The 27,016-nt window shown below is 41.4% G+C and overlaps 1 protein-coding gene across 5 annotated transcripts in view; it reads left to right on the top strand.

Annotated features, from left to right (window-relative positions):
- Nucleotides 1-27,016, top strand: part of TBX20 (T-box transcription factor 20) — a 165,211-nt gene that overhangs the window by 38,108 nt on the left and 100,087 nt on the right. For 4 of the 5 annotated variants that reach the window (XM_045286325.1, XM_045286324.1, XM_045286326.1 and 1 more), the window contains exon 7: nucleotides 10,900-11,012. In XM_045286325.1, the coding sequence (XP_045142260.1) occupies nucleotides 10,900-11,012 (113 nt within the window). Of the gene's footprint in view, nucleotides 1-10,899; nucleotides 11,013-12,631; nucleotides 17,154-27,016 lie in introns of those variants that run through there. The other variant, XM_004708017.3, reaches the window with a different exon arrangement.

The following is a 27,016-nucleotide window of genomic DNA, read 5'->3' as shown; positions in this document are numbered from 1 at the left end:
GTCATTTCAAACCGCCGACCATGCAGATCACAACCCAGTGCATAACCACGCCAGCACCTGAGCTGGGAGGGACCCTTCAAGGGCTAACATGTTGGCAGTGGGAAACACCCGACCTCGAAAGTTTATCCCATTGGGATGTTTGATTTTTCTTCCTTCCCTCTCTCTTGTTTTCTTCCTGGGTTAAAACTCAAGAAAGCCAGAGCTTCTTGAGGCCCAGGTTGTGGTGCGAGCTACCAAAGCTGGCACGATCTGGTCCCTGGCAAAGCCTGATTCCTCCTGTCTTCTCAACAGGGGTAGTTGACAAATGCTGCTAGGGTTATTTAACAACTTATAGTCCAATAAAACCTAAGGTGGAATATTAAAAATGAAAATTGACAAGGTAAGTAGAAAATAGATTAAGCCCCTTTTTTTCCCCTCTTTCAAAGTACTGGAAACTTGCAATACCTTTAATGAGCTGTATAAATAACAATTTCAGAAAGTAGGTGTTTTAAAGAAATCATAACTAGATCCATCATTGCAGCCACTGTGTCAATCCCTCTCATTAAAGAGCTTATTTTTCACTGGTTCTTTACTTTTCTGAGCATGACGTCTTTCTCTAGGGACGAGTTCCTCCTGATAATGTGACCAAAGGACTTGGGTTGAAATTTTGCCAGCCTCCCTTCTAAGGACGAAGCTGGTACACCTTGTCCAAGACAAATTTGTTCATTCTTCTGCAAGTCCATGATGCAGGCAGAATTCCTCCCCTACACCATAATTCAAATGTATCAACTCTTTGGTCTTCATAGGGACCAACTTGGTTCTGATGCTGGTTCTCCTGATCCCTGTAGAATTTAGATGAGTTCAGATGCTACATTATATTGTTCCATACTTTTTTTTTCCTGGTCATGAATGGTACAGAGGGACAAAAATAGGGAGGAATCCGTGCAAAAAAGGGAAGAGGACTCCTTCCCTTGGTTCCTTGAAATAAGGAGTCCTTTGAACACAATTCAAGACTCTTCTGATAATCAATCACTTCTTGTGTGCTTACAAATGGAGTCATTTTGAAATTGTGAAAAACTCTGCTGATAATTTTAGAGATGGACAAAAGGTAGTTCATGAGTGAGATGCCATTTCAGGAGGATGTGCATTTCACTTCCTCCCAACAGCACCCATAGGCACCATTCTTGTGCACCCTGTGGGCGAGCTGGATGAATGAGAAGACTTGCTCAGTACTCTATCCAAGTAGAGGCATTTCCTTTCGACATATTCCTTTACTTTTGAACTTTGGATATATTAGTCTTTTGGAGGACTGGTAAGTCTGGTCCAGAATGAGACTTTGTGCAGTGGATTCGGGGGCACTTGGTTCACCCCTCCTGTGTGTTTTCATCTTTCCCTACTTAAGGTGTCTGTTCCTATCTGGCCTTTTTTCCAACATTAGAACTAATTTTTCAGAAAGAAAACTCCAACATTCAGGGCTCCTTTAAGAAGTCAAGCATTTTGTGAACAGATTAGCCTAACCTGATAGCTGTTACTAAAATAACCATCAACATAACTTCTATATCTATAAGAGAAGCCAGTGGAATCAATTTGCAGGGAGGATAAAAAATGTTTCCATTATAACTTTTTGAGGGAAAATTGTACTGGCTGAGAAAATAAATATAATAAGCTTAAGCCTAGTGAATAGTGAAATTGGTATGGTCTTAACATAATTTTCTAACTTCCTTAATATTTTATAAATATATCTACATTTAAGCATTGTGGAGACTTTCACAAAGTAGAGTTTGCAGTGTCTGCAATAAATTAAAGTTAAAATGTAATTTAAGAAAGAAACAAACTGGATGTTACCGGCAACCACTACACAAGAAGCAAGCTCCTTGAAAGTAAAAATTCTAATGATAGCAAATAGCAAAAGTTAATAGCAATTGTCTCTGCCCCTTGGCTCTGCCCCCGGCTCACATTGACCCAATGTTTCCTTGGGCCATGGAGTCTATAATAGGAGGCAGAAAGCATTCCAGGACTTCCTCGAGAAGCAGTGGCTAGCTCCTCTACTTGGAGGGCCAGGACTCAGGAGTACCATGATCTTTTGATATCAAAACACAGAAATCAGAGTATGTTATCTCTGGGACTGTTGATTCACATGTAATAGTCTCACCTCGAGGAAAGAAAAACAACTTCATTTTCAATTCTTGAGATGGATCTTAAATACACCCTGACAGAAAGAAATATATTTTATAATAATGTCCTGTATGCTAAACTGTGCTCTGGCATTTCACTTTAAAACTTCCCTAGAAAAACGTAAACTTCATTTTTAGGAAGCATTTATTTTGAGGCAGGGATGAAATTTTGGAATTATTTGGTTTATACTGATCATTATACAAATGAGGCAACCAGGTCTCACAGAGTTTAGCGGGGCCTGGGTGTTGTAGTGGTTACTCTTTGGGCTGCTAATAACCACAAAGTCAGCAGTTTGAAACCACCAGCCGCTCCACAGGAGAAAGGAGGTTAGCTATGCCTGTAAAGAGTTACAGTCTTGGAAACCCACAGAGCAGTTGAGCTCTGACCTACAGTGCCAGGGTGAGTTGGATTCAACTCGATGGCAGTACATTTGGTGTTTTTTGTTTTGGCTTGTTTTATTTTGGGGGGACCCAGAGAATTCAGGTGAGTAGCTCAGTTTTACATGGCTAGTAGGCCATTTAGAGTTGGAACCCACAGTTTTTTGCAACAAATGCTGGACATTTATAAAATAGCTACTACTTTCCTTTCATTTGTTTTGTTTTTTTGTTTTCAGTTTTTTTATTGTAAATTAAGTGGGGGGGTTACATTTCAGATCATCAGCTTTATATGCAATGGTTTAAACTACTAATCACCCCCACCCACCCCCATAGCTCATCCTTCACCCACACCTTGGTTTCTCTTTGCCCTTTTGTGGGCGACTATCTTCCCTTTCACCCAAGTTAGCAACAGTCAACAATCTAGCCCATGACTTTGTCTTTCCTTCCGTGCCCTCCCCCAAGTCACACTTGACCGTTTCCAGAGCATGCCCCTTTGGGTATGAAAGTTTTTATCTTGGCTTTGTACATTTTCCCCCTTAGGGACAAATATAATATTTGTCCTTTCATGATTAACTAATTTCATTCACCATGGTGTTCTCCAACTCTACCCATGTCATGAGGTCTTCATGGTTTTGTCATTGATTTTCAGCCAGGCACAGTATTCCATTGTGGGCTGTACCACAGCGTCTTTAACCATTCTTCTACTGACGGGTGTTTAGGTTGCTTCCATCTTCTCTGTATTATGAACAGTGCTGTGATGAACATGGGAATATATGTATCTGTTCATGTTATAACTCTTGCCTTTTCAAGATAATAGCTACTTTTCTTTTTTATGCTTTTATTTGAGGGTTTATAGATTCGTAAATGGTTAGAACTAGTTAGAACTAGAACAAAACAAATGAAAGGAAAGTAGTAGCTATTTTGTAAATGTCCAGCATTTGTAGACCCTCACCAGTAGAATCTGAGACTCAGAGATTGATAAGAAATGAGATTGTGCAAAGAGAAACAGTTTTTATCTCCAATGAGGTTCTACTCACCCTGCATGCATAAAATGAGTGCACTATGGCCTGATGACCAGATTGATGTCCAAGAAAATCCGAGGCAAAACATAATTTGTTTGACCATGCTAATGAAATGGAATGGATAACTTTTGCTAGTACAGTTTTCTTTTCTTTTTCAAATTATAGAGGGAGTCACCACAACATTCTCTAGCTAGCGAACTTTGTACCCTTCATTTATTCACAGCTTCTAAGAGGAAGCACTTGTTTTATAAAAACAGTATAAACCGAAGGTGTCAAAACTGAAAATTAGATCAATAGAATTATTCACCACTGACTTTTAGTTGTGAGTAACCTACTCTTTTCCCTCCGTGTGTTGCGCTATCTGTAGTTTGAAGTCTGTTCCCTGGCTCACGGTGTACTGACATTTATTTAGAGGCTGAGTAATCAGATGTGCTGAAGTCTAGGAAACCAGGCCTAATCGTTTTTTCTTTCTTCCAGCATACAATTTACTTACTTAAGTTTCTAATGCTAATATAAAGCCAGCAATGCTTATTACGACTGGAAAGAAAGATTAAGTCAAATTAATAAAAATAAACTGAAGTCTAAAAGCTTTTTAAAAGATTAATTTGGAATTATTTTGTTTTCCTCAGAGGAGTTGAACAGTCTATTTCAATTCTTAAATTAAAATTAATGATTTATAATACATCTCAAGTAGTATTATCTAAGGGTTTCATTTATTAAGTATTTGTGGAAGTTGCAAGTATTGACTTATTGTCTTCTAGTAATTGATAGTTTTATCGGCATAAATCTTATGAAAAATATTATGACAAGAAGCTATTTACAAAAACCCAGTAAGGCATGATATAAACATGGAAACAAAGTTGATGCACAAGTACAACTTTAAATATTTTGTTTGCTATAAATGAGGTTTGGCTTTAACAGATTTGATGTAGTTTCCCTTCTTAATGAGACATCATTTTCTCTAGGTCTGTATTTAATAGAAAAAGCTAAAAGGTAAATTGAAATAATTTGTAATTATCATTTAACTTTCTATTTGACATGGACAGTAAAACCTGTGGAAGGCACAACCCAGAGAAGGCTAAAACCCGTTAGAGATGAAAAGCTAAACTGTTTTCCACTTGCAGAGGGTGTTTGAAAGGTGATGGCCTGCACCCTGTCCACAGTGAAAAACCTGTGAGACCCAGAGAGACAAGGCAGTCCTGCCGAGCTCTGACCGTCACCGGTTCATTGTGGATTATAGAAATATCAAAATGAAGCATAGAAAATTAGTGACTGGACATCTCAATGTCATCTAAAGTACTTATTATGACTTAACCAGCCTTTGTAACATAAGATATTGACAACAGTAAAAATGATCACTTAATTTGGTTAATTGGATAGAACTTATTCAGCACTTAGCATGCATGGGCTCTTAATATGTTTTCTTTATAGCTATGAGTTAATTTAATATTAATACTAACCCTAAGAACTCAAGTTTTAAAAAAACGTAAAGGCAAACTCACTGCCATCAAGTCAATTCCAACTTATAGCGACTCTCCAGGACAGAGAAGAGCGGCTCCTTTCAGTTTTCAAGACTAAATCTTTTTAAGAGTGGATAGTCCCATGTTTCCTCTGCAGTTGGCCGGTGGGTTCAAACTCCTGACCTTCTGGTTAGCAGTTCAGTGCATAGCCCACTACCAAACCCTAGGAAAGAGATCATGTTATTCTTCTCACTTTACAGATAAGAAAACCGAGGCCTGGGTGGGGGACGTAATTTGGCAAAAGTGAGGATTCAAGCCCGAGTAGACTATTTCCTGTTTGCACGCTCTTCGTCATCACACTGGTTCTCCAAGTGTGAGCTCAGGCCAGCAGCATCAGATCACTTGGGAACACACTGGAGACCACACCCCGGTCTCCTGAATCAGAAACTCTCAGGGGGGGGCGGGCGGGAGGGGGGCACAATACCCTAGGGACTGAGTGTGCCTGGTGATGGTCGCTGAAGTCGCAGAACCACTGCCTAATGCAAGCATTGATCTTGACTTTGTCCGGGAGATGGCAGTTTGCTGGTAGAGACAGACATGTAAACACATAATTGCCATTAACCTGCTAAATGCAGTGGAAGCGGAGCATATCATTCACAGCACTGGTGCAAAGGGGCGTGGGAGAAGAAAGTTAAGGTCTCACTTCATGAGCACAGAGAGAGTTGGGGTTTTGTTTTGCTTTTAGAGGAAGGGCAGTATAGTGGATTGAATTGTGACCCCGAAAAAATATGTCTTGCAAGTCCTAGCCTCTATGCCTGGGGTTATAATCATGTTTGGAAATGACTTGCTCCTTATGTTAATGAGCAGGATTCATGTCAGGTGTGTCTTGAGTCACGTTCTTCTGTAAGGTATAAGAGAAGCAGATGAAGCCAACCAAGAGAAGGAGAGACAGGTGCCGAACCATGTGGAGCTCTCCACGGAGCCAGGAAACACGGTGAAGAGAGCAGGGCATTCCCCCAGAGCTGACAAAGAGAGAGCACCTTTTGCTTAGAGCAGGCACCCTGAATTTGAACTCCGAGCCTCCAAAATCCGCTCAACCATAAGAACAATTGTGAGGTTGGCATGGGACCGAGCAGCGTTTCGTTCAGTCGTGCATTAGGTAGTTATAGGTCGGAGCCGATTCGAGGGCACCTAACAGAGATCATAAACTGTGAGAAAATAACTTCCCGCTCATTTAAGCCATCCACGGGTGCCATTCCTGGCGGAGCACTAGGTGGCGGAGTGCCAGTGCTGGCCGAGCATTTCGGTCTTGCTGGTCTGGAGTTGGAACAAGTTGTCCAAATGATTTCTTATGGTCCTGGGTATTTTGATAGAGCAACATAATCATTGTCATTTCCCTCTATTTGGGACCTTCTAGTTTGTACCTCTGACATGTATATTATTTGTGGAATGATGGCCGTAAGCTATTCAGAAATGATTTTTTAAAGGTCACTTAAGTTAATGGCACTTTTTGTGCACAGAAAAATGATTTGGTGTTAGATGTAGGAATGTCAACCTTCTTAACGGGACCCATTCCCATGATCTATTCACTCCAAAATCCCTGGTGCCACTGTCCATTCAGCATTGGCCTGCTAACCACAAGGTTGGCAGCTTAAACCCGCTGTCGGCTGTCTCCTCTTGTAAAGACTCACAGAGCATCGGAAACCCCATAAAGGGTCCCTGTGACTCAAACCCAGCTGCACGGCAGTGGACTTGGTTTGGGTCTATTAACTCCGAAAGGAAGCCTCCTAAAATAGCAGTTTGCTCTGGCCCCGAATGGAAAAGAATATTAGGAGACACTGTCACAGCTGGTAAGATCTAAAATCACTCATCAGGCTCATTGAGCGGTTCCTCATTTCTCAGGGTACGATATTTTAGAAGCCCTCACCAACAGACTTGCAAGCTAAATTGTTTGCACTTTTCATCCGTCTGGAAGAGGGATTAGACATCGAGTAGACAACATGGGCTGGCTACTCTTTGCAGCATCTTCGAGGAGATGGCTCTGATATGCACCACTGTTTTTAATCACTTAAAAGGCAATAACTCGATTATGGCATCCTTTATGTAAGAACGGCCGTTGCTTTCAGCTCACTTCCAGGCCTGACACAAGTAAATCACTTCGATAAAATCCCGTTTTTCCCCTCGGAGAGACTCCCATAAGTAATGACGCCAGTGCTCCACCAGGACAAAAAGGCTGTCATGGAGGCCCGCTCAGGAGGCAGAACGTTTCGCCAGGCGGTGATTCATCGTGTTACGTAGAACATGACTTTTTTTGTGCGTCTGTGGAAGAGACTAAATGATCACCCATCCCTTATAAAGGTGCAAATACTACACGCTTCCCTGGTGAACTTCGAATGCTCGCAGCTAGTTACTTCTGCGCATGAGTATGGGGAGACGAAGCCCTTTTAGGAACATGTTCTCCATACTTTGGGCTGCTTGGGGACCATGCCTTTGTAATTATACAATGATAGACTGCTTCCCAGTGCATGGAAGCAAGTTCCTGCCTCATGTGAAAGCACCCGCCTAATTATATTTTCAGTTCATTTTAAATAGTGACAAGCTGACACTCGGCCTACACCTGAAGGGTCTCAGCCTGAATGGGGCTCGTGATTGACACGTTCCTGCAGGTTCCTCCGGGCTTTTTAGGGACCCAGATTTCCCCCAAAGACAGAGTCTTTATACCGTATGTAAGTCCCTGACGAGCTATGAACACTGTTGGAATTACCAGGCTGTAAGTATATAAAGATTAAGACATATGGCAGTTGGAAAGTTAACTTACTGAGCTCTGTGTCAACTAGCCCTCCACATTAACGTCTGCATTGAATGGATTCATGGGTGCCTGTCAGTGAATGGGAGCGTGCTTTCATTCCAGGCTGACTCTAAGGACTCCACAAGGCTGCCCTATGGGTTTGGGGTTTTCTTTAAATGGTTACACTTTAAAAGAAGGTGAACTAACTAATCTTATAGGCTAGATGTGATTTTATTAAAACGAAGCAAAACAAGACAAAAACACTGTCCTTGAATTGAGTTCTGCCTCGCAGGGTTTCCCAGGCCGTAAATATTTTACAGGAGCAGACAGCATCTTTTTTCTTCTTCAGAGAGGCTAACAAAGTAGAATTCATCGAAAGTAAAACCTTCCGCTCTTTGAAAGAGAATGGAGAGAGAAGCTAGTGACTGGGCGAAGATAGTCACAAGCCATAGATCCTACAAAGACCAGTGCTCTGATATACAAGGAACTCTCAACTCAATTAGAAAACAGATGCCCTAGTGAAAACTTAAGCAAAAGGGTTGAACAAATTGTTCACCAAAGTAGATCTCTGGCCATCGTGAGTCAGAACATAGAGATGCTCAACACGTTAGTCCTCAGAGAAATGAATGTTATAATTACAGTGAGAAAGATGGATCCTAAGGACATGGGACAACCGGAGCTTTCAGATGCTCTTCTGGTGAGGCTGCTAATTGGCACAACAGCTTTGAAAAATCATTCGACCATTTCTCTGCACATTAATCACATACCTGCCATACAATCCAGACAGTCCACCCCTAAGTTTTGACCAAGACAAAAGAACACATATGTCCATTTAAAAGAAGCCTTTATGAGTTGGGGGGGGGGGCAGCTTTATTTGTAACAGCCTCCAACTGGAACCAAGTCCAATGCCCCCCAACAGGACGACATTTGATACACAGACTATAACAGATCCATAAAATGGGATTCTGCTCAACGTAACTCACTGCTATCGAGTAGCTTCTGACTCCTAGTGACCCTGTAGGACAGGGTAGAAGTGCTCTGGTAGGTTTCTGGGACTCTAACTCTTTATGGGAGTAGAAAACCTCTTCTTGGGGTGGAACGGCTGATGGATTCAAATTTCTGACCTTATGATTAACAGCACAACACAGGACCCACTCACTGCCTCACCAGGGCTCTTATAGCAGGAGAAATCAGTCCCCGGCAAAGGACATCAGGTTTGGTAGAGAGGCAGCATAAAAAGAGGAAGCCCCCCAGTAAGATAGACTGACACAGTGACTGTAACAATGGGCTCAGACATCACAGTTGTGACGATGGCCTAGGACCAGTGGCCCCTTCCGCTGCACACGGGGCTGCTATGAGCTGGAGCAGATTCGGAAGCGGCCAAGAACAACCAGCACAAACAACCCAGAACGAACAAGCATGAGCTGTTGATCCCTATTCTCTGACATGGGCAACTTTTACAACAATTATGCTGAGTACAGGGGTTCCAATGTAAAAGGAACTATAAGCTATAACTCCATGTTTATCAAATTCTAGGAAATGCAAAACAGTCTGTAGAGAGAGAAATGACATGAGGGGTTTCCCAAGGAAGGTAGGTCAGGTCAGCGTCGGGTCCCGGAAGAGATTACTAACGGGTAACATGTCCGACTTAGAAATGGCAGACATGTTTATTTTACCTGCGGTAATGGCTTCACATATATACATAAAGACCTATAGCAAATGTACCCTAGTGCACCTTTTGAAAATGTGCTGTTGATTGTAAGCTAATTATACCTCAATATAGTTTTTCCTCGGTTTAGTTTTCAGAACCCCAGGTGGTTCAAAAGCAGAGGCGAGGTGGAGAACTCCTATTTCACTTCCTCCAGTTGTAGTTCCACTCCACGCAGGCAGGTCATTGTAGGCACTTTCTTGTGTATGAATCCGGAAATATTATTGTTGGGAAAATGGGAAAACAGTCTATCCTGTGACCTTCTGGCCTCCACTTAGACTGCCTGTCAGAAGCCTTGGGCCCAGGGCATTCCCTGATAACGGGGCTGGGACCTCTTTCTGTCTCTCGACTTCTTCTCCTTATCAGAGGGTCTCCCTCTATGCTCTAAGTACAAAGTAAACTCTCGGCTCTGCCCACATCTCACCCCCTTTCTATATGCACGTCCCTGTGGGGAGCAAGTTCCTAGTGACAGGAGAAATGCCGCTGTCGAGGCTGAAGGTGCTGTCCCCTCTATGCAAAGCAGTGTTTTATCCAGCACCTGTGAGCAAGATGTGCTTTTATGGACCCCAGAACTTGGCTCTATAGGTTGAAGCAGTGAGCAGAGGGAAAAATGACACATATGAGTATACAGGCATATATGAACATAGCCCTGTTTTCATTTTTCTTTTTAATTCCCAAATGGAAACCTACTTTATACACTCTCCATAGTTCACTTCTTTCACTCAACTGTCTGTTGCAGATAATTCTGTCTCAGTCAGTATGAAGAAATGGTTTCATTATTTTTAAGTTATGCATTGATCCATTGGACCTGGATGCTACATGATCCCCATTAATTTGACTCTCTCTGGTGGTCCTGATCCATTAAATCTCAAACTTCTCCATTATCAAAATGACCCATTTTGTTATATTCTGTATACACTTGCTCTGTTTGTTCGTATTGAGTTTTTTTGTTTTTAATGACTGGTGATATTTTCAACATTTTGCTAACACTTCTGCAGATACGGAATTGGTGAGGTTCTGATCATTCATTACCTGTTGAGGCCAGTGGGAAGAGTCATTGGAGTTTTTAATAGAACCTTCATTTCCTTACCCCCTTCGCCCATCAGTGGACTGTATTCTTGTGGGCAGGTGTCACGTTCTTCTTCCACTTGGTGCTCAGACCTCGTAGGATTTCAGGGCCTTGTCTCTACCCAGCCCAGCTGTTTGCTTACCTGCGTCTCCTGAACTCACAGTTCTGAGGGGTTTACAATATTGTGAAGGTCATCTTTCCCTCAAGTGGTTTACCTTGTGTCTGAAAATGTCCTTACTGTCTAATGAATTATATTAAGGTGTTTTATCTTTGAGTACTTCCCTCTGAAGAATACTCACGGAGTGTCCTTTTCTGACCTAGGGAAAGTGTGGAGAGCCTGATTCAAAAGCATTCCTACGCCCGCTCACCCATCCGTACCTATGGAGGAGAAGAGGACATCCTGGTGGATGAGAGCCAAACCACACAAACCCGAGGTGAGACCCCTTCTGGGCTGTGGAACTGCTGGGAGCCAGAGCACCTTAAGGGAAAAGGAGGCAGGTAGCTGGTGAGGCGTATTTCATTCCATGTTGCTGCAAAATGTGTGATGCTCTCTCATGTTGTCCCAGCCAAGAAAGGGTTTGAGAGCCCTCTTAGAAGGGAATAAGGAGCCCCGCTGGTGCTGGTGGAGAAGCACTGGCCTGCTGAATGTAGGCCAAACCCACCACTGCTCTGGGGGAGAGAGAGAAGCTTGCTGCTCCCTGAAAGATAGGCAACCTTGGAGACCCCCCATAGAGTCACCAGGAGTTCGAATCCACTCCATTACAGGAGGTGGACTAGGAAGGAATAGCCCGTCCTCGATGTGGATTCTCACACGTTTTATTATTTTCCCTTAGAGTCTTAAAGGACTGCTGTCTGAAGGTTAGCTGGGGTTTGATTATCCAGGCAAAGGATATTGAGCCTTTGAGTCAAGGGTCAGTCATTTCTAGTCTTCGATTTACTACGAAAGAGTGATGTCTATCATCTGAAAATTGGGAATATATTTTCCCACATAAACCGGGGATACTTTTCTAGAAGGGAACACATTTAGGAAAATGATTCTCCTAATGAAGTGTGTTCTGTAGCTGTAGCGATGGCGATCCTTTCCATAGCAGGACTAGGGGGTAGTGTCTGTCACCCAGGCTCAGAGAGGAGCCCTCTGCCTGTGGGACCAGAATCCAGGGAAACAAGGGGTGAATTCAGAATCAGGGGGGTGCCCCCTGGGTTTCTGTGTCATTTCTTATGGTGGGTAATAATGTGGAATCACATCCACAGTTTTGACCACCATGATAGGGCGGTTCTTTTAACTCACTTCCAACCAATATACCCCCAGAACATTAGTAGACGGGATGCCAGGTCTTCTCTCAACGTCTGAATGCTGGCTGCAGTGTAAAACACGAACACAGTCCATGGGTCCTCACAGTGGCTTTAGAAACCTGCTAGCTTTGTTGAGGCTCGACTTTCCCACCTTGCTTAGGAAGATGCTGTAGAGGTTAAGACAAACACCACCTTGTTCAGCCACACCGGTGATCTAACGCAGGTTAGCTGAAGCAGGTTACCTAAAGGTGTGAATCTTTTCCCAGTTGTGGAATTGTCTCTTCCTCATTGCTGTGGTTAGTTGGCTGTCCATGCATACTGGGATACAATGCTGCCTAGTTCTGGCTGTCTCCAGGACAAGTCCCATACTAGACCATCATGATCCTTAGGAATTTCATTGGCTGATTTTCCAGAGGTAGATCGCATAGCCCTTTCTTCTTAGTCCATCTGAGTGAGGAAGCTCTGCTAACATCTGTTTCACATCAAAGCAACATGCTAGCCACCACTGATAGGACACGAAGTCTCCTCCGGAAGACCAAAGTTAACCAGCAATGCTTCTTTGTCTTTTCCATCCAGGATGTGAGTGATCTGTTCTAATCTGGAAATAGACTTGCCTCATGGTTGACAAGTTGGGTCATCTTTTTAAATTGCATATTTGTTCATTCTTTTTGAAAAGTTATCCATCTTTTGCGATAACGTCGATTGTGATTTGCACTTTGAAATCAAGTTTCCAGGCTAATGGGTTGTTTTTTCCTTCCAGGGTCAGCCTTTACAACATCTGATAATCTGTCCCTAAGCTCCTGGGTATCATCTTCATCCAGTTTCCCTGGATTTCAGCACCCACAGTCCCTGACTGCCCTTGGCACCAGTACAGCATCCATAGCAACACCCATTCCTCATCCCATACAGGGATCTCTGCCACCTTATAGCCGACTTGGGATGCCTCTGACCCCATCAGCCATTGCCAGCTCTATGCAAGGCAGTGGCCCCACATTCCCTTCATTTCACATGCCTCGATACCATCACTACTTTCAGCAGGGGCCTTATGCTGCCATTCAAGGACTGCGCCATTCCTCTGCTGTGATGACGCCATTCGTATGACTCTTCTAGAAATGGGGAAATTCCAGACCCAGAATGTGCAGTCTGGGTATGGAAATGTCAGAGAGGGTGGGGTGGTGGGGTGGATGTTGGAGCAGGGGCTCTCTAGGGACACAGGACCTATGAAAGGGGAGAGCTGGACTCAGAATAAACTTCCGCTGGAGGAGTGTGCCAAGGACCAGGATGCATCCGTCGTTGGGGGCACATTTGCTGGGTTCAGTGTAAAGTTCTCAGCCAGCCAACTTCTGCAACTATATGGATGTCATCTTGCTGAAAAATAAGAATGTTTGGACACACTAATGTTTAATGAGGCAGACCAGATGAATCTTAGGGCGCATTATTTCTAGTGGTTAAAAAAAATGCTGTGTTGATGCAGTAATGTATAAAATCCATGTGTATAGGCTTTCTTTCTGCTTCCACAAGTTAAGAGAATTTTCAAAGAGGCAATACTACATAACGTGCTGATGATATCGATTAACTTAAGTTCTCCCTGGAGAAAATGGGAGCTGATAGAGAAATATTTGTAGCACTGTAGCTTAAGCATGTTTAGTTTTCCTTTGTGTTAGTTTGCAGGGAAAGGAACTGGGATAATGCTAATGTATCTTGTTTTGTGGATGAATAGGCTATAATTACCTCACAGACTTCTTTTGTAATACTGATGTTTGCCATTGACTTAGGACCAGCCCTCTTGAAGCATGAGGCTGGATGTGTTACATTGTAACTCCGAAGTTTTCTTTTTCTGGGCTGGCATTCTATCTACTCTACATATCCCCTGAGGAACTTGTCTATAGTGCATGAGGATACAGGAGGCTGCCCTTCATTTACAGCTACAATAAAAAGATGGTTGCCCTCTTCCGGAAGGAATTTCTCCACCTTGGGTGCCAAAGGCCCCTGCATTTTCAAGGCATCTCTGGAAGAGGTCTCTGGTGTTGAAGTGCACTGGGCCACATTCTCTTTTTTGGTCACCTCTGCTTGTTGTTAGGTTAGTTGCTGCCACCAGTTGAGCAGGGCTTGTGAATCTTTGTCAGAAGGGTATATCAGAAAGTACTTAACAACAGGGGTCCTTTAAGGTTGATATGCTCACAAGAAGTTTTGTTCCTATGTGTTTGATTTCTTCCTTCTTACGGCACTCTCTGCGACTCCTTTGCCATTTTCTAGGTCTGTAAAAGGATTGCGTGCTAAGGACTCCATCAAACATTGGCAGTTCTTATAAGTACATCTGAAGTATCAGTCCACTTTATTCTCCACTCCTGCTGTCTTCTTAAGCCTTCTTTGAACGTTTCTAACAGTAATGAATTTACAGTAGGTGTATATAAACTGTATGTTTTTGAGGAACATCTGTCTAAGCCTGGGTAGTCAGGGTAATATGTTCTACATTTTGTAGAGACTCACTCAAGTTAGTAGTCTCTCCACTTCAGATGTCATGGTGTTCCAGTTCAGAGCCTAACTGACCTTCTTCAGAAAGCTCCCCCAAACCCAATTTTAATTTAATGGTTGCAGGCAGTATTCATTCTACTTTGTTTTGACTACAAAACTATTGAAGGGGGGGGGGGATGAGAAATTCTGCTGTTGACAGTAGATGTGCATTTAGGGCTAAAGACCATTTCCTTGCCCACATCAGCCTCCAGTAGAGTGTCATTTGATCGTTTTATTGTTAGGCATTTCCATCTCAAACCCCTTTCTTTGGGTGTTTCTGGCCTATGACAGAAGGTACAGGAGCACAGCCTGTCTATACTATGTCACTATTGGAGTTTGCACTTCCCTCTCTCCAATGTATCCCAAAGTTCATCCGCAGAGATGCCAGGGCTGCGCTAACAAAACATCTCAAAGTGACAGACCCTGTAGACTCAAATTCTAACTCTTTGCATGCTGTGCTGTCGGATCCACTGGCAGTTTATTTTCACACAAAGCACAGATGGGCATTTCTTCAAAACCAGACAGCTACAAATAATAAAAAAAAGAAAACATCCATACAGCTAGGGGGTTGATATTTAATAGTTGGCCTATTGCCAGTGCTCCTTTGAATACAGAGTATTGCTGCTTAAAGCAAGACTAGCAAAAGATGTTGTTTTATATGATGCTACTCAATACCCTGATTAATTATGGGTCCACTGAAGTGAGTCGAGTCTGCATTACCTTTTCAGGAGAGAACAAAGGGGTTGTCATAGTACTATTTTGACATTCCTCCCCAAGTTGTTGCATGTCTCACACGCAGGTTTGTGTACATTTGTCAATACAGTTTTGTGCCAGGATTTCCAGACTTCATAATATTATTTTGAAAGATAAAATTATACCTGGAAATTATGCCAGAAATTCTAAATTTGATATGATTTTAAGTATTTGGCCTTATTTGAAGGAGTCCTGGTGGCATCATGGGGCACTTCTGTGTTAGGCTGCTGTCAGCTCAGTAGTTGCAGCCTACCTGCCGCTCCCTGGGGGAAAGATGAGGCTTTCTGCCTATTTAAAAAAAACCAAACGATTGCTCTGAGTTGGAATCGCCTCTGGCTATGGGTTTGGGTTTTGATTTGCTATTTTTGGGGTAGTATCATGAGTAATGTACTGGGCTGCTAATCACAAGGTCAGCAGCTTGAAATCACCAGCCACTCTGAGGGAGAAAGATGAGTCTTTTAATTCCTGAAAAGTGTAACAATCTTGGGAAACCCACAGAGGCAGTTCTACCCTGTCCTATAGGATCACAGTGAGTTGGAATCCACTCTATGGCAGTGATTTTTTAAATCTTATTATTTGAATAAGAGAAAAAAAGCACAAGTGAGATGAGGCTTGACCTAGAGTCACTGTAGCCTGTGGATAGGAAGTGACCCACCTGGACAATTCTCAGAAACCCTATGCAGTAGTTGTACTGTGTCCCACAGGGTCTCTTTCAGCCAGGATTGACGCGATGGCAGTGGTGGGTAGGCCTTTCTGGGAGTCCATGGGCAGTATAAGAGTAAAAACACTTACATTAGGCTGCCAACAGAAAGGTTGGAGGTTCAAGTCTACCCAGGGGCACCTCAGAAGAAAGTACTAGTGATCAGCTATGGAAAACCCTGTGGAGCCAACTTCTCCTCCCTGCCCCTCAGGGGATGGTGGGGAGTTGTCAGAGTCTAACTGGGCCTTTCTGAGTGATCCTGGCTGTTGGTTCTGACTTAACCCACTGGGAAGGTAAGATTTTAAATTCCCAGTCCAATTTTATGAAAAGCTAAATGCAAAGACTAGCTCATGAGTAGTGAATTAAATGATAAAGAGGTGAGTTATACTATATTTGGAATACATTCAGGGTGTTTTTTTCACAAGCATATTAAAGTATCAAAAAGTAATGGCCAATGTGCAGTGCATCAGACCTGCTTCACCCAGCCCCAAGAAATCAATTCATAACTTAGTAGTTCTACACTTGTCATTTGGACAGAGACGGTGTTGAGGAGGGGTTTTCTACCTTTTCAGACTCCCCTGGAATGTGAAGAGTTTGGTAAACAAGCAAAGGGAAGATTGCAGGTGCTAACAACTTCAGAAAAATCACAAAGCCCGTTGGTTACAACGTTCCCATGCCCATTACAAATATTCCAGCACTTACCTTTCTTTGGCATGCTTACATATGCAAGGAGTCGTTGATAAATATTGACCAGGCAGATAATCCAGAAGTATTCCCTGGCCTTTCTATCTCAGTCCCTCCCCACACATAATCCCAGCCCTCTGTCTCCCTCTTAAACAAAAGGTCCCCGGCAATAGGAAGATGAAAACATTCTGGTCAAACAGTTTCCAATATATATTGACAAAAAGTACAACTTGTTGTATTTTACTTCTGCTCTATTTACTGCATTTAGCTTTCATTGTTCTGTTCACAAACATCAAAATATTTTTTTCCCTAAAGGATAAACATTGAAGATAGCTTCTGTAGTAGACTCCTCACCATTCTGCTGTTTGCTGTGCTCATTTGTTGACAGAGTTGCGTGAGAAAAGCCACTGCAGTGAAGTGTGTGTGCTGGGGTGGGGGGAAGGGCTGGGGAAATGTTTTATGAAAGAAGTTATAAGCCTAATACTATGAAGTAACATCTAATGAAGTTTCTTTTTAAGTGCAATATATTTATTTCTGCTAGAAATGTATTATCGGCATTATGTAATATTGGAAGCATTACATGTTATTTGTAAACAGCTTAAAATTATATATTACCCAGAATTGTACAGAAGTACAAATGTGTGGATATTGATTTCTTTCATTACAAATGGTGGGGGGGGGGTTGCTAGCTATAGCTACACATATTGACATATTTCATGATGATACACATTCTGCTTTGTGACTCTTTGTAGCTGCTTTTTGCTCACCTATGAAAAGAGACACGCCCCGCGATCAAAACAGAGGAACACTTCTTTGACTTGCACAACGTTTTGAAAAACTATTTCATTGCTGTTAAAAGCGGTTAAGAGAAGACAGTTTTCTAGTTCAAGGGCCTGCGATTGAACATTCTCCTATACCCAGACTCCTTTGTTCACCCATTCTATCTGTTGAACCCTTCAAATCATGTGTCTCTTGTATCTCTTGGCACTGTAAGGTAAGGTAAGTGGTTCAAACCCACCAGTAGCTTCTTGATAGAAAAATGAGGTGGTCTATTCCCCAAAGATTTACAGACCTGGACACCCTATCGAGGGCCAATAGGAGCCCAAATCGATTTTATGGCCGGGAGTGGGCACTAAGCGATGCGGAAGATTCCATGCGGTGAAAAAGACGCCTTGCAGTCAAGTCATGGATGTGCTGTGATGATGTCACAGAAAGCCAGCTGGCAAAATGAGATTAGCTAGACTCCAAGTCTTACTCTTTACATACAGCAATCTTTCAAAATGGTTTATTTGTCATACCTATTGCTTTCAGAAGGCATCTTGATTACCTTTCATTTTCTTGTGTGTGCCAAGCACTCAACTTTTTAAAACATATTTGGAACGATCCCAAATGCTGCAAGGAGAACAAAAGGAAGCCTGGACACATCCAGATTCACCACTGTCCATATTTTGCCCCCTTTGTTTCATAATTTGCATCCTCGCTGTGTAAGGCTTGCACAAGACACATTTACATGCAAGCACTTAGCAAGAATTGGTTTCTGGTATGAAACAAGTGAGAGTAAGCGTGTGCAGCAGTCTTCGTGGATGACGTTGTTTGGTGACATGGCGTTGGATCTGACTCCGAGACCCTTTGTACACAGAATGAAATGGCCTGTCCTGTGCCATCCGCACAATTATTATATTTGAGCCCGTTGTGGCACTACTTATTACTCCAAATAATTTAATAATTCTTGAATGAACAAGAAGATTCTATTAAATAACCACAGTGGGATTTGCCTTTAAAATTTACCTTTAGTCAATTTAACAATTACCTACCAGCTGAACTCCAATTTTGTTAATTGATCCAGTAACGCCCTGCTTTTTGTTTGTTCCTCTTCACTACAGTTCAATTGAGAATCATAGATTGTGTTAAGTAATTATACTTCTTGAGTTTCCTTTCATTTGGTAAATTTTCTCAAACTTTCTTTCCATGACAAAATAATTTCTGCTTTCCAATGGTCTGTAATTCATTACTATCTTTAATTATTTTGATCATTAATTCCCCCCAGATTTAACCCATTAGCCCTGTGCCCTGCTGACATGTGCTTATTGGTTGTTGTTATTTTTTTTCCCAGCGATTTAAACTTTTCTGGCATAAATAGATGTTTTAGGGTCATCTTGACTGTCTTTGCCTGCTCTAACTCTGGAATCACTCACTTGTACAAGAAAAAGTAAACGAACAAAAAGCTCACTGTTAACTGGGCTTATCCTGACTCATAGCGACCCGACTGGATAGGGTAGAAGAGCGTCTTCCAAGACTGTAACTCTTTATCGGAGTACACAGTCTCATCTTTCTCCCACAGAGCAGCTGGTGGTTTCCAACCGCTGACTTGGCAGACAACAGCCCAATGAGGAACCCCTAAGCCACGAGGGCTCCTTTTGTACAAAAAGTCCAGCTTTATACAAAAAGCCCAGTACCTTTTAATAAGAAATGGTCAAAATCTGCAAGCTAGATGTCTTCATGGAGGTACATTTGCTACGAGGTGCTTTTAGCAGACAGAAATGCACATACATTTACACACACAGAGTGGGTGTGTGCATAAAATGTATTAGATAGCAGGAGCGCATACTGATACCTCCAATGTCAATGCAATCCAATAGGATTCTATGTTCTTTGCTTTCCACTTTTACACATGAGTATAGTCCTTCTTCCACAGTGAGAATCCTAGATTCTTACAACATCGATGCATAGATCTACTCAGTCTTACCATCCACCCAAAATAATTTTCTAGAGCTTCATCTATACAACTACAAGAAACAAACCTTTCAAAAAGAACTCAGGCTTGTTTGGAGTTGACGCTTCTCCCCTGCTCACTATTAGACTGAGGATATAGGTGCTACATGCAGAAGTTACTTCAGTTAACTCCCTTGTGTCCTCTGTTATTCACTTGAAACACGATTAGATTTATTTGCTTTGATTTACTTAGCTTTAATTTTTTCCCTCTAATTACTGATTATATATATATATATACACACATATACACACACATATATGTATGTATGTGTATACATATATAGACATTCTTAACCTGGGGAGTTGCTGTATAAAAAGGTGGAGAGGTCAAGTCCCTCATCTGCTTTGAAAGAGAGAGTAATGGTAGAATGACTGGGTAGCGTAACCAGGTGACCTCTGGGTCACAATGAGAAAGTGCAGAGCTAGGACCCCCAGACTAGAACTGTGCGGGAATCAGGGTTTTTTGGCCTTGGCTATACTGACAGGTTGGCTGGATAAATCATTGTTGTGGGAGGCTGTCGTATGCATTGTAGGATGTTTAGTAGCACCCCTAACCTCCACGCAGCGTGTGTCAGTAGCAGTGCCCAAGTAGTGACAATCAAATTTATCTGCTGACGGAACCAAATGTTGGCAGAAGGGCAAACCCTCCCCCATTTGAGAACTACTGAAGTAGATTTTAGCGAGCAGAAACTACTAGAAACTTGTCTGGACTCAAAGAACCCAAAACTAAAAAAATATAAAGCACAGGAACAACAATTTATCACAACCCCACATGTTCATGTTAGGCCTTATATCAATACCCGCACACCCATTGAGCTGTGCCCAGAAGACCAGCAGTTCGAACTCACCAGCTGCTCCCCAGCACAAAGACCAGGTTATCTCCTCTCATATTGATTTTCAGGCTCAGAAACCCTAGGCAGCAGTTCTATACTGTTTTATATAGTTACTATGAGTCAGAATTGATTGCATGGCAGGTTTTTTTTTCTTTCTGTATATCTCTATATAGCTATAAATATGTTGATTGATCAATAGTGAATCTACAAATCCTTGGTGGCACTGTTAGGTAAGCATTGAGATGCTAACCACAAGGTCAGGGGTTCAAACCTACACCTACTTTCAAGAGAAAGAGGCTGGTCTGTTCCAGCAAAGATTTGCAAAGCCTTGGAAACCCATAGCATCCCTATGCATGGTAGGTAGATGATTTCATGTCAACTTGAAGAGCTATGAAAACGTAGGGGTGGAATAAACTCACAGCCTGATAATGCCTCGTTGGAGGTGGGCCCTTCTTATAAGGAGGACCCTGGGAACTCCCCTACTCCCCACCTCTCTGCCCTTTCACTTTCCTGCTTGCTGGAACTCTGCCACTGACCCTGCGAGCTGCTGGTGCCCTGCCATATTCCCCCGACGACCTTGGATCCACGAGATGCTGCACGCACCGGCCTGTGATCTTCCTGTGACTGTGTGAATCTGAAAAGGGACTTATGGACCAGTGTCACACTTACGGACTGGAGTTAGGCTGGGCTGGGATGCTTGCTTGATATGTAATTATTTCTTGATGTAAAGCTCTTTCTTATACATATATGAGTGTCACTGCATTTATTTCTCCAGACAACATGGCCTAACACAATCACTTTGAATCAAAATTGATTTGATGGCAGTGTATATGTAATTATGTGTGTGTGTGTATATATATATATATATAATTGTCGCGTGCTTCCACAAATAAACACTACACAAGGACTACTTAGATTTTCTTGATACACTTTGATTTTTGCCCTGCTTCTCTCCACTCCACTCTCACCAGTTTATGATTTTCCGGATTATCTTTGTCATGCTTACTTTTGGAAAGGTTAGTGGATATATGTATGATAGCTCCCTCTTTCTTACACAAAATGTCAAACACTGTGTATATTCTTCTTAGTTGCCTTTTTGGTTTCAAAATACACCCAGGAAATCCCTCCTTATAGCTTTGTAGAATTCTTTTTACATTAGCATGATAAGTGTGAAATCGTATCACAGTAAAGGTTTAGTTTGCATTTCTCTTACTGATTGTGCAGTGATGTTGAACTTAGCAAAGTTGGTGATCCTTTTATTAAAGCTCTGTCTTCATATTTTTGGTCAACTGTTAATGTTTTTTGTCCAATTATATATTAGGTTTTCAATATTTTTCTTAGTATTTTATACTTAAGAGTTCTTTATATATTAGGCAAATTAGCTTTTTACCTGTGACACAAGGGAGTTTCAAAAAGGGAATTAGAAGGTAGTGAAAATTTTCCACAAATTTTTATCTCTATTTGTCATTGTCTTTTGATTATATTTTGTTATCCCAGTTTTTATTTTAGTAAATTTTTATGTAGTCAAATTTTCCTTGTATTTTGATTTTGAGTTATAGCTGGAAAGTCTTTCTGCACACTTAGATTATAGAGTAATTCTCTCATTTTTTTCTATTACTGATATAATTGCTTTTATTTCTTTCTGTCCTTCTTCCTCTCTTTTTACACTAAGACCCCTGTTCCTATTGCAGTATATTCTTGCTTATGGTTGAAGAATGAATCTAACTTTATCTTGTTCAAAATGGCTATTCTGTTGTCCCAATCTAATTTATTAAGAAGTCCATCCTTGTCCCACTAATTTGAGATACCACTTTCATCATATAATAGATAATTATAGGTATTTGTGTCTATTTCTGGACTTTCAATTCTCTTTCCTCGGTCATTTGTCTATTCATGTCAGTACTACATCCTTTAATTATAGAAGCCTTATACTAGGTCACTCTATCACTCTTCCTAACGTATATCTTTTCTTTATGTTGTGGGCAGAATTCCAAGATGACCTTACCAGGGGTCCTCAAACTACAGCCCGCGGACCACATTCAGTCCGCCGAGGACATTTATCCGGCCCGCCGGGTGTTTTTGCCCTGTTTTGTTTTTTTACTTCAAAATAAGATATGTGCAGTGTGCATAGGAATTTGTTCATAGTTTTTTTTAAAACTATAGTCCGGCCCAACTACGGGTCTGAGGGACAGTGAATTGGCCCCTGCTTAAAAAGTTTGAGGACCCCTGAAAACCATTTCTAGCCCTGGTGTACACACCCTGTATACAGGCCCTGTGCACATGATGGACCTAGCTACTGTGATTGCGCTGCATTGTACTTAGAGACTGGACAGCAAGTAGAGGGAATGACACCAGAAGGACAGATAACAGAGAGGAGGTAGAGGCCAGAGTGGACCGACCTGAAAAAAAAATAAGAGAGAAAATATATTGGACCCCTCTGGGTTGCAGTGACTGGTGTAGCAACTGGAGGATAGGATTAGAGATCAACTGTGGATTCTGTGACAGAGATTAATACCTTCAAGGTGGAGTCAAAACACTGAGCTGGAGATAGAAGCGTGCTACAGGCCACTCCAGGTGTCACTCAACAAGTACATCTTTCCAACTACCTAAATACGTTGTTGATGTAGCTTGTTAGGTGAGGTGGAGTCAGTTCTGGTTTACAATGGCCTTATGTAGAATAGATGCACTATTGTCTGGTTCAGTGCCATGGTCATAATCATTACCATGCTTGAGCTCATGGTTGGATGCCTTGTGTCAACTCATCTGATTGAGCATCTCCACTTTCTTGCTGACCCTCCAGTTTACCAAGCATGATGTCCTTCTCCAGGCACTGGTAATAATATAGACATAGTAAGTGAGATCAGGTCTTACCATCTTCACTTCTAAGGAGCTTTCTGACATCTCCTAAGACAGATGGTTTGTTCTCTTTTGTAAGTGCATGTTGTTGATAAGGAATGTTGGGTGTTGTGTTCAATATTCATCACCGACTCCATACTTAAGAGATGTCAGTTCTTCATTCAGCCTTCCCTTTTTCATTGCTCATATTTCTCATACATATGAGGAAATTGAAAACACCATTGCTTCAGGCTTAGCATAGTCATTAAAGTGACATCTTTGCTTTCTAAGACTAACGAGCTTTGCAGTAGATTTGCCCAGTGCAATACCTGCCTTTATTTCTTGATTGTTATTTCCATAGGCATTGATTGTTGAGCCAACTTCAATGAAATCCTTGACGGTTTAGAAAATTCTGCACTTATCATGATGTTGCCTATTGGTCCAATTGTGAAGATTGTTGTTTTCTTTACGTCGAAGTGTGATCCATACTAAAGGCTAGAGGCTTTGATCTTCGTCTGTGTTTCTTCGCCATCTCAGGAGGCATGATTGCATACTTTGCATATTGCAGTTTGTAATGAGTGTTCCTTCAGTCCTGATGTTGTATTCTTCATATAGTTCATATACTTTTCAGATTATTTATTCAGCCTATAGATTGAGCTAATGAGATGAAAGGATACAATCCTGCCACAAACCCTTTATGATTTTACATGACGCACTATCCTCTCATTCTATTCCAAGGACTGCCTCTTTATCTATGTATAGTTTCCAAATAACCACACTGACATGTTTTGGAATTCCCATTCCCAAAATTATCTAATATTTGCTATAAGCATTATAATACTTTGTCTTCCTGAGTTGCTTATGAAACCTTTTGTTTAGGCCTTTTACATCATCATCTCTTCTGTTCCCTTTTGTTACTCTTTGATCAGGAGCAAGTTTCAGAATCCCTTCTGACATAAGTTTTAGTCATTTATTTCACTTCTGTTTTAACGACTCTTTGAAGTTTTTTAAGTCACCCGACACTTTTTTCCCCCCTGATCTTTGGTCATTAATTTTCAATATAAAATCTATTTTCGAGAAGGTGTCAGAAATCAAGCAGGATATATCCAGGGTCATATAAGGTCCCTGGCCTTGTTCTAACAAATGATACTGGGTTTCTTTATGATCTCTTTCCACATTAGTTAATTTTATTTCTCTGTATTCCATCTGATGAGGTCCATATGTAGTCTCATTATTTGTGTTGTTAAAGGTATTTCTAATGAATGAATCTTTGGTTGTACAGAATGCTATCATGTGATCTCTGATGATGCTTCGATCACCAACATTATATTTTCTGGCAACTTATCCTTCTTTGTTTCTAACTTTTGCATTTTAATCACCAGAAACTATCAATGCATCCTGATTTAATGATTGATCAATTTGAGACCACAGCAGTTTATAAGTATGCTCAATTTCTTCATCTTTGGGTTTAGTGGCTGGCTAGTTTGCAAATTTGAATAATGGTTGTAGTCACTGGTCTTTTTTGCTGTTGTAAGGAGTTCTGGTGGTATAGTAGGTTAAGTAGTAGACCATTAACCACAAGATCCAAGGTTCAAACACACCAGTTATTTGAAGAGTGACAGTCTTGGAAACGCTAAAGAGCAGTTCTACTCTGTCCTGTAGGGTCACCATGAGTATGGAATTGAGGAGATGGCGATGGGGTTTGTAGGTGTATGGATATCACTGACAGTTGTACTTCAAGACAGATATTGAAATATTCTTTCTGCTAATGAATAAAACAATGTTCATCTTTAATTTGTCTGAGTCAAACTGGTCAATAGCAATGAATTTCAGTTCATTAAGTCTAGAATACTAATATTCAAATATCCCATTTCATTTTCTGGTGATAAATGTATGTTTGCCGCTGTTTGCATCATTCCACATCAGCAGAGTAGGGACTGAAGACTTTATTCCATCATCTATCTGTATTATGATCTGTTCTGTATTAAGGAGACAGCCTTCCCGGCTGTATGTTAAGTGGCTTTCAAACTGAGGGGCTCATCTTCCAGCAGTATAATGGACAATCCTTCACTGCTATCCATCAGGCTTTTTTTCTCCCCCCTTAAAAAAATATGTGCTTATAAGCTCATTTTTTAAAATTTTGATTTACAGGTCATGGTTGCCATCTGCTGGTTACATGGCCTCACTGCCTTTTTGGGAAACATGATTGAAATCTGTAGTACTAACAATGGATAAAAAATTTGTTTAAATTTAAATTTTAAAAATTGGTTAAATCATGAGAGGTATCCATTTCAAAGATTATGAAATAATCAGAGAATATATGTAATTATATTGAGTTGCCATGAGTTGGAATAACTCAATGACAAAAGGTTTCATTTTAAGTGTCAAATCATCATAGAATAACTATCAGATATGCTGGTTTAAGTTTCCCCATCAGAGAGCATGCAGATAATGTATGTATCTGAATATAATTCAGATAACAATGTGTTTAAGGTAGCATCCTTATCAGAGATGTTACCTTGGAAAAATGGAAAAAAAATACCATGATTCTTTTCAACTGTGAGCCAAGTAATTGCCGTGTTTACCATCTCATACATCAATCTACTCTTTCTCTTCTTAGAGAACATACTTATTTAGATAGCTTTCCCTGTTTTTTTTCCAGTTAATTCATGAAACTAGAACTCATATCTGTGTTCAATAATAGAGCTAACATATAAACATAAAAACACAGGTAAGAGAAATAACTGAAACACCATTAAGAGTTTACACTGGAAAAGGTCAATCTACTAGAGCAAGAAAAAAATCATTGATTAATCACTGATTATGCTTTAGGTGTTTTATAGACCTGCTTCATTTAACCATAGCAAGCATGGAGTCAGTCAGATATCACATGGATGGGAAAGTTGCCCTCCCTCGCTGCCCTTGAGTTGATACTGACTCACAGCCACCCTCTGGCTCAGGTAGAACTGCCCTGTGGGTTTCTGAGACCGTGTAACTCCTTACAGGACCAGAAAAGAAAGCTGCCTTTTTCTCCCGAGGAGCAGCTGTGGTTTCAAACTGTGAACCTTTCCATTTACACTCCAATGTGTAATCACTAGCAGGGCTTCGACAAAGTAGCTCTAGAGCTGCTAGATTACTAGCTCAAAGTCATACAGTGGTAATATTCCTCTGACTTCTCTATGGAAAGGACTTAGAACAATTCCCGACTCATACTTCATTTGGAGAGTGTTCATCTCTGTGTTTACCCATGAGGGCCAGTATTGCAGATGGAGTTCCAGTACACACGTGCACAAGCATGTGCCAAACAAGGCACCATTAAACCTGTCCCTGTGATCACGAGATGGCTACAGACACGTTCTTGAAATAATGCTTATGTTAGGGTCATTTTAGGAGTATTTACTGAAGGAAAAAAAAGTCCCATTAAAGCAGCAGCTTTGATTTCAGAGCGAATCTGCTGGGCTAGTTAAATTCAAGAAAGAGAGGGCAACTCAGAAGGTTGTGATAACCGCTGTGGGGGATAGCAAGGGGGTAAGCTTGATAGATTTTCTGAAAGGATAAAGACCATGACTGGATCTATTAAAATGAAGTTTGAAGAAAATGAAAAAAAAAATGGATTAGTGAGAAAAATGCCAGGCAATTTGCACTAAGAAATTTCTTTCCCATCACAATGCACCTGCTTATTCTGTAAAGAATGACGTTTCCATAAAGAACAAAGGTTCTTTTGTTAGGAAACCTTGCCCCATCCATCTACAGCCTGATCTTAGTCTTCAGGTTACTTTGTTCCCCTCAAACTCAACATTTAAAAGGAACACAATTTGAGTCCCTCGAGGATGCCCAGACTGCTATTTTGATGTGACATAAATCAAAAGACCCAGAGTTCTTCGGGGAAGGTTCACTCACTCCCTCACTCAGTCACTCCCTCCCTCTCTCCTTCCCTCCCTCACTCAGTGACTCCCTCCCTCCCTCTCTCCTTTCCTCCCTCCCTCTCTCAATCACTCATTCCCTCTCTCACTCATTCTCACTCCCTCACTCACTCCCTCTCACTCAATCACTC

This window comes from Echinops telfairi, unplaced genomic scaffold (genome assembly GCF_000313985.2).
Source record: "Echinops telfairi isolate 266 unplaced genomic scaffold, ASM31398v2 ScPeMD7_7;HRSCAF=31, whole genome shotgun sequence".
Taxonomy (NCBI): Eukaryota; Metazoa; Chordata; class Mammalia; order Afrosoricida; family Tenrecidae; genus Echinops; species Echinops telfairi.
This window is presented reverse-complemented; position numbering and strand designations above follow the sequence as displayed.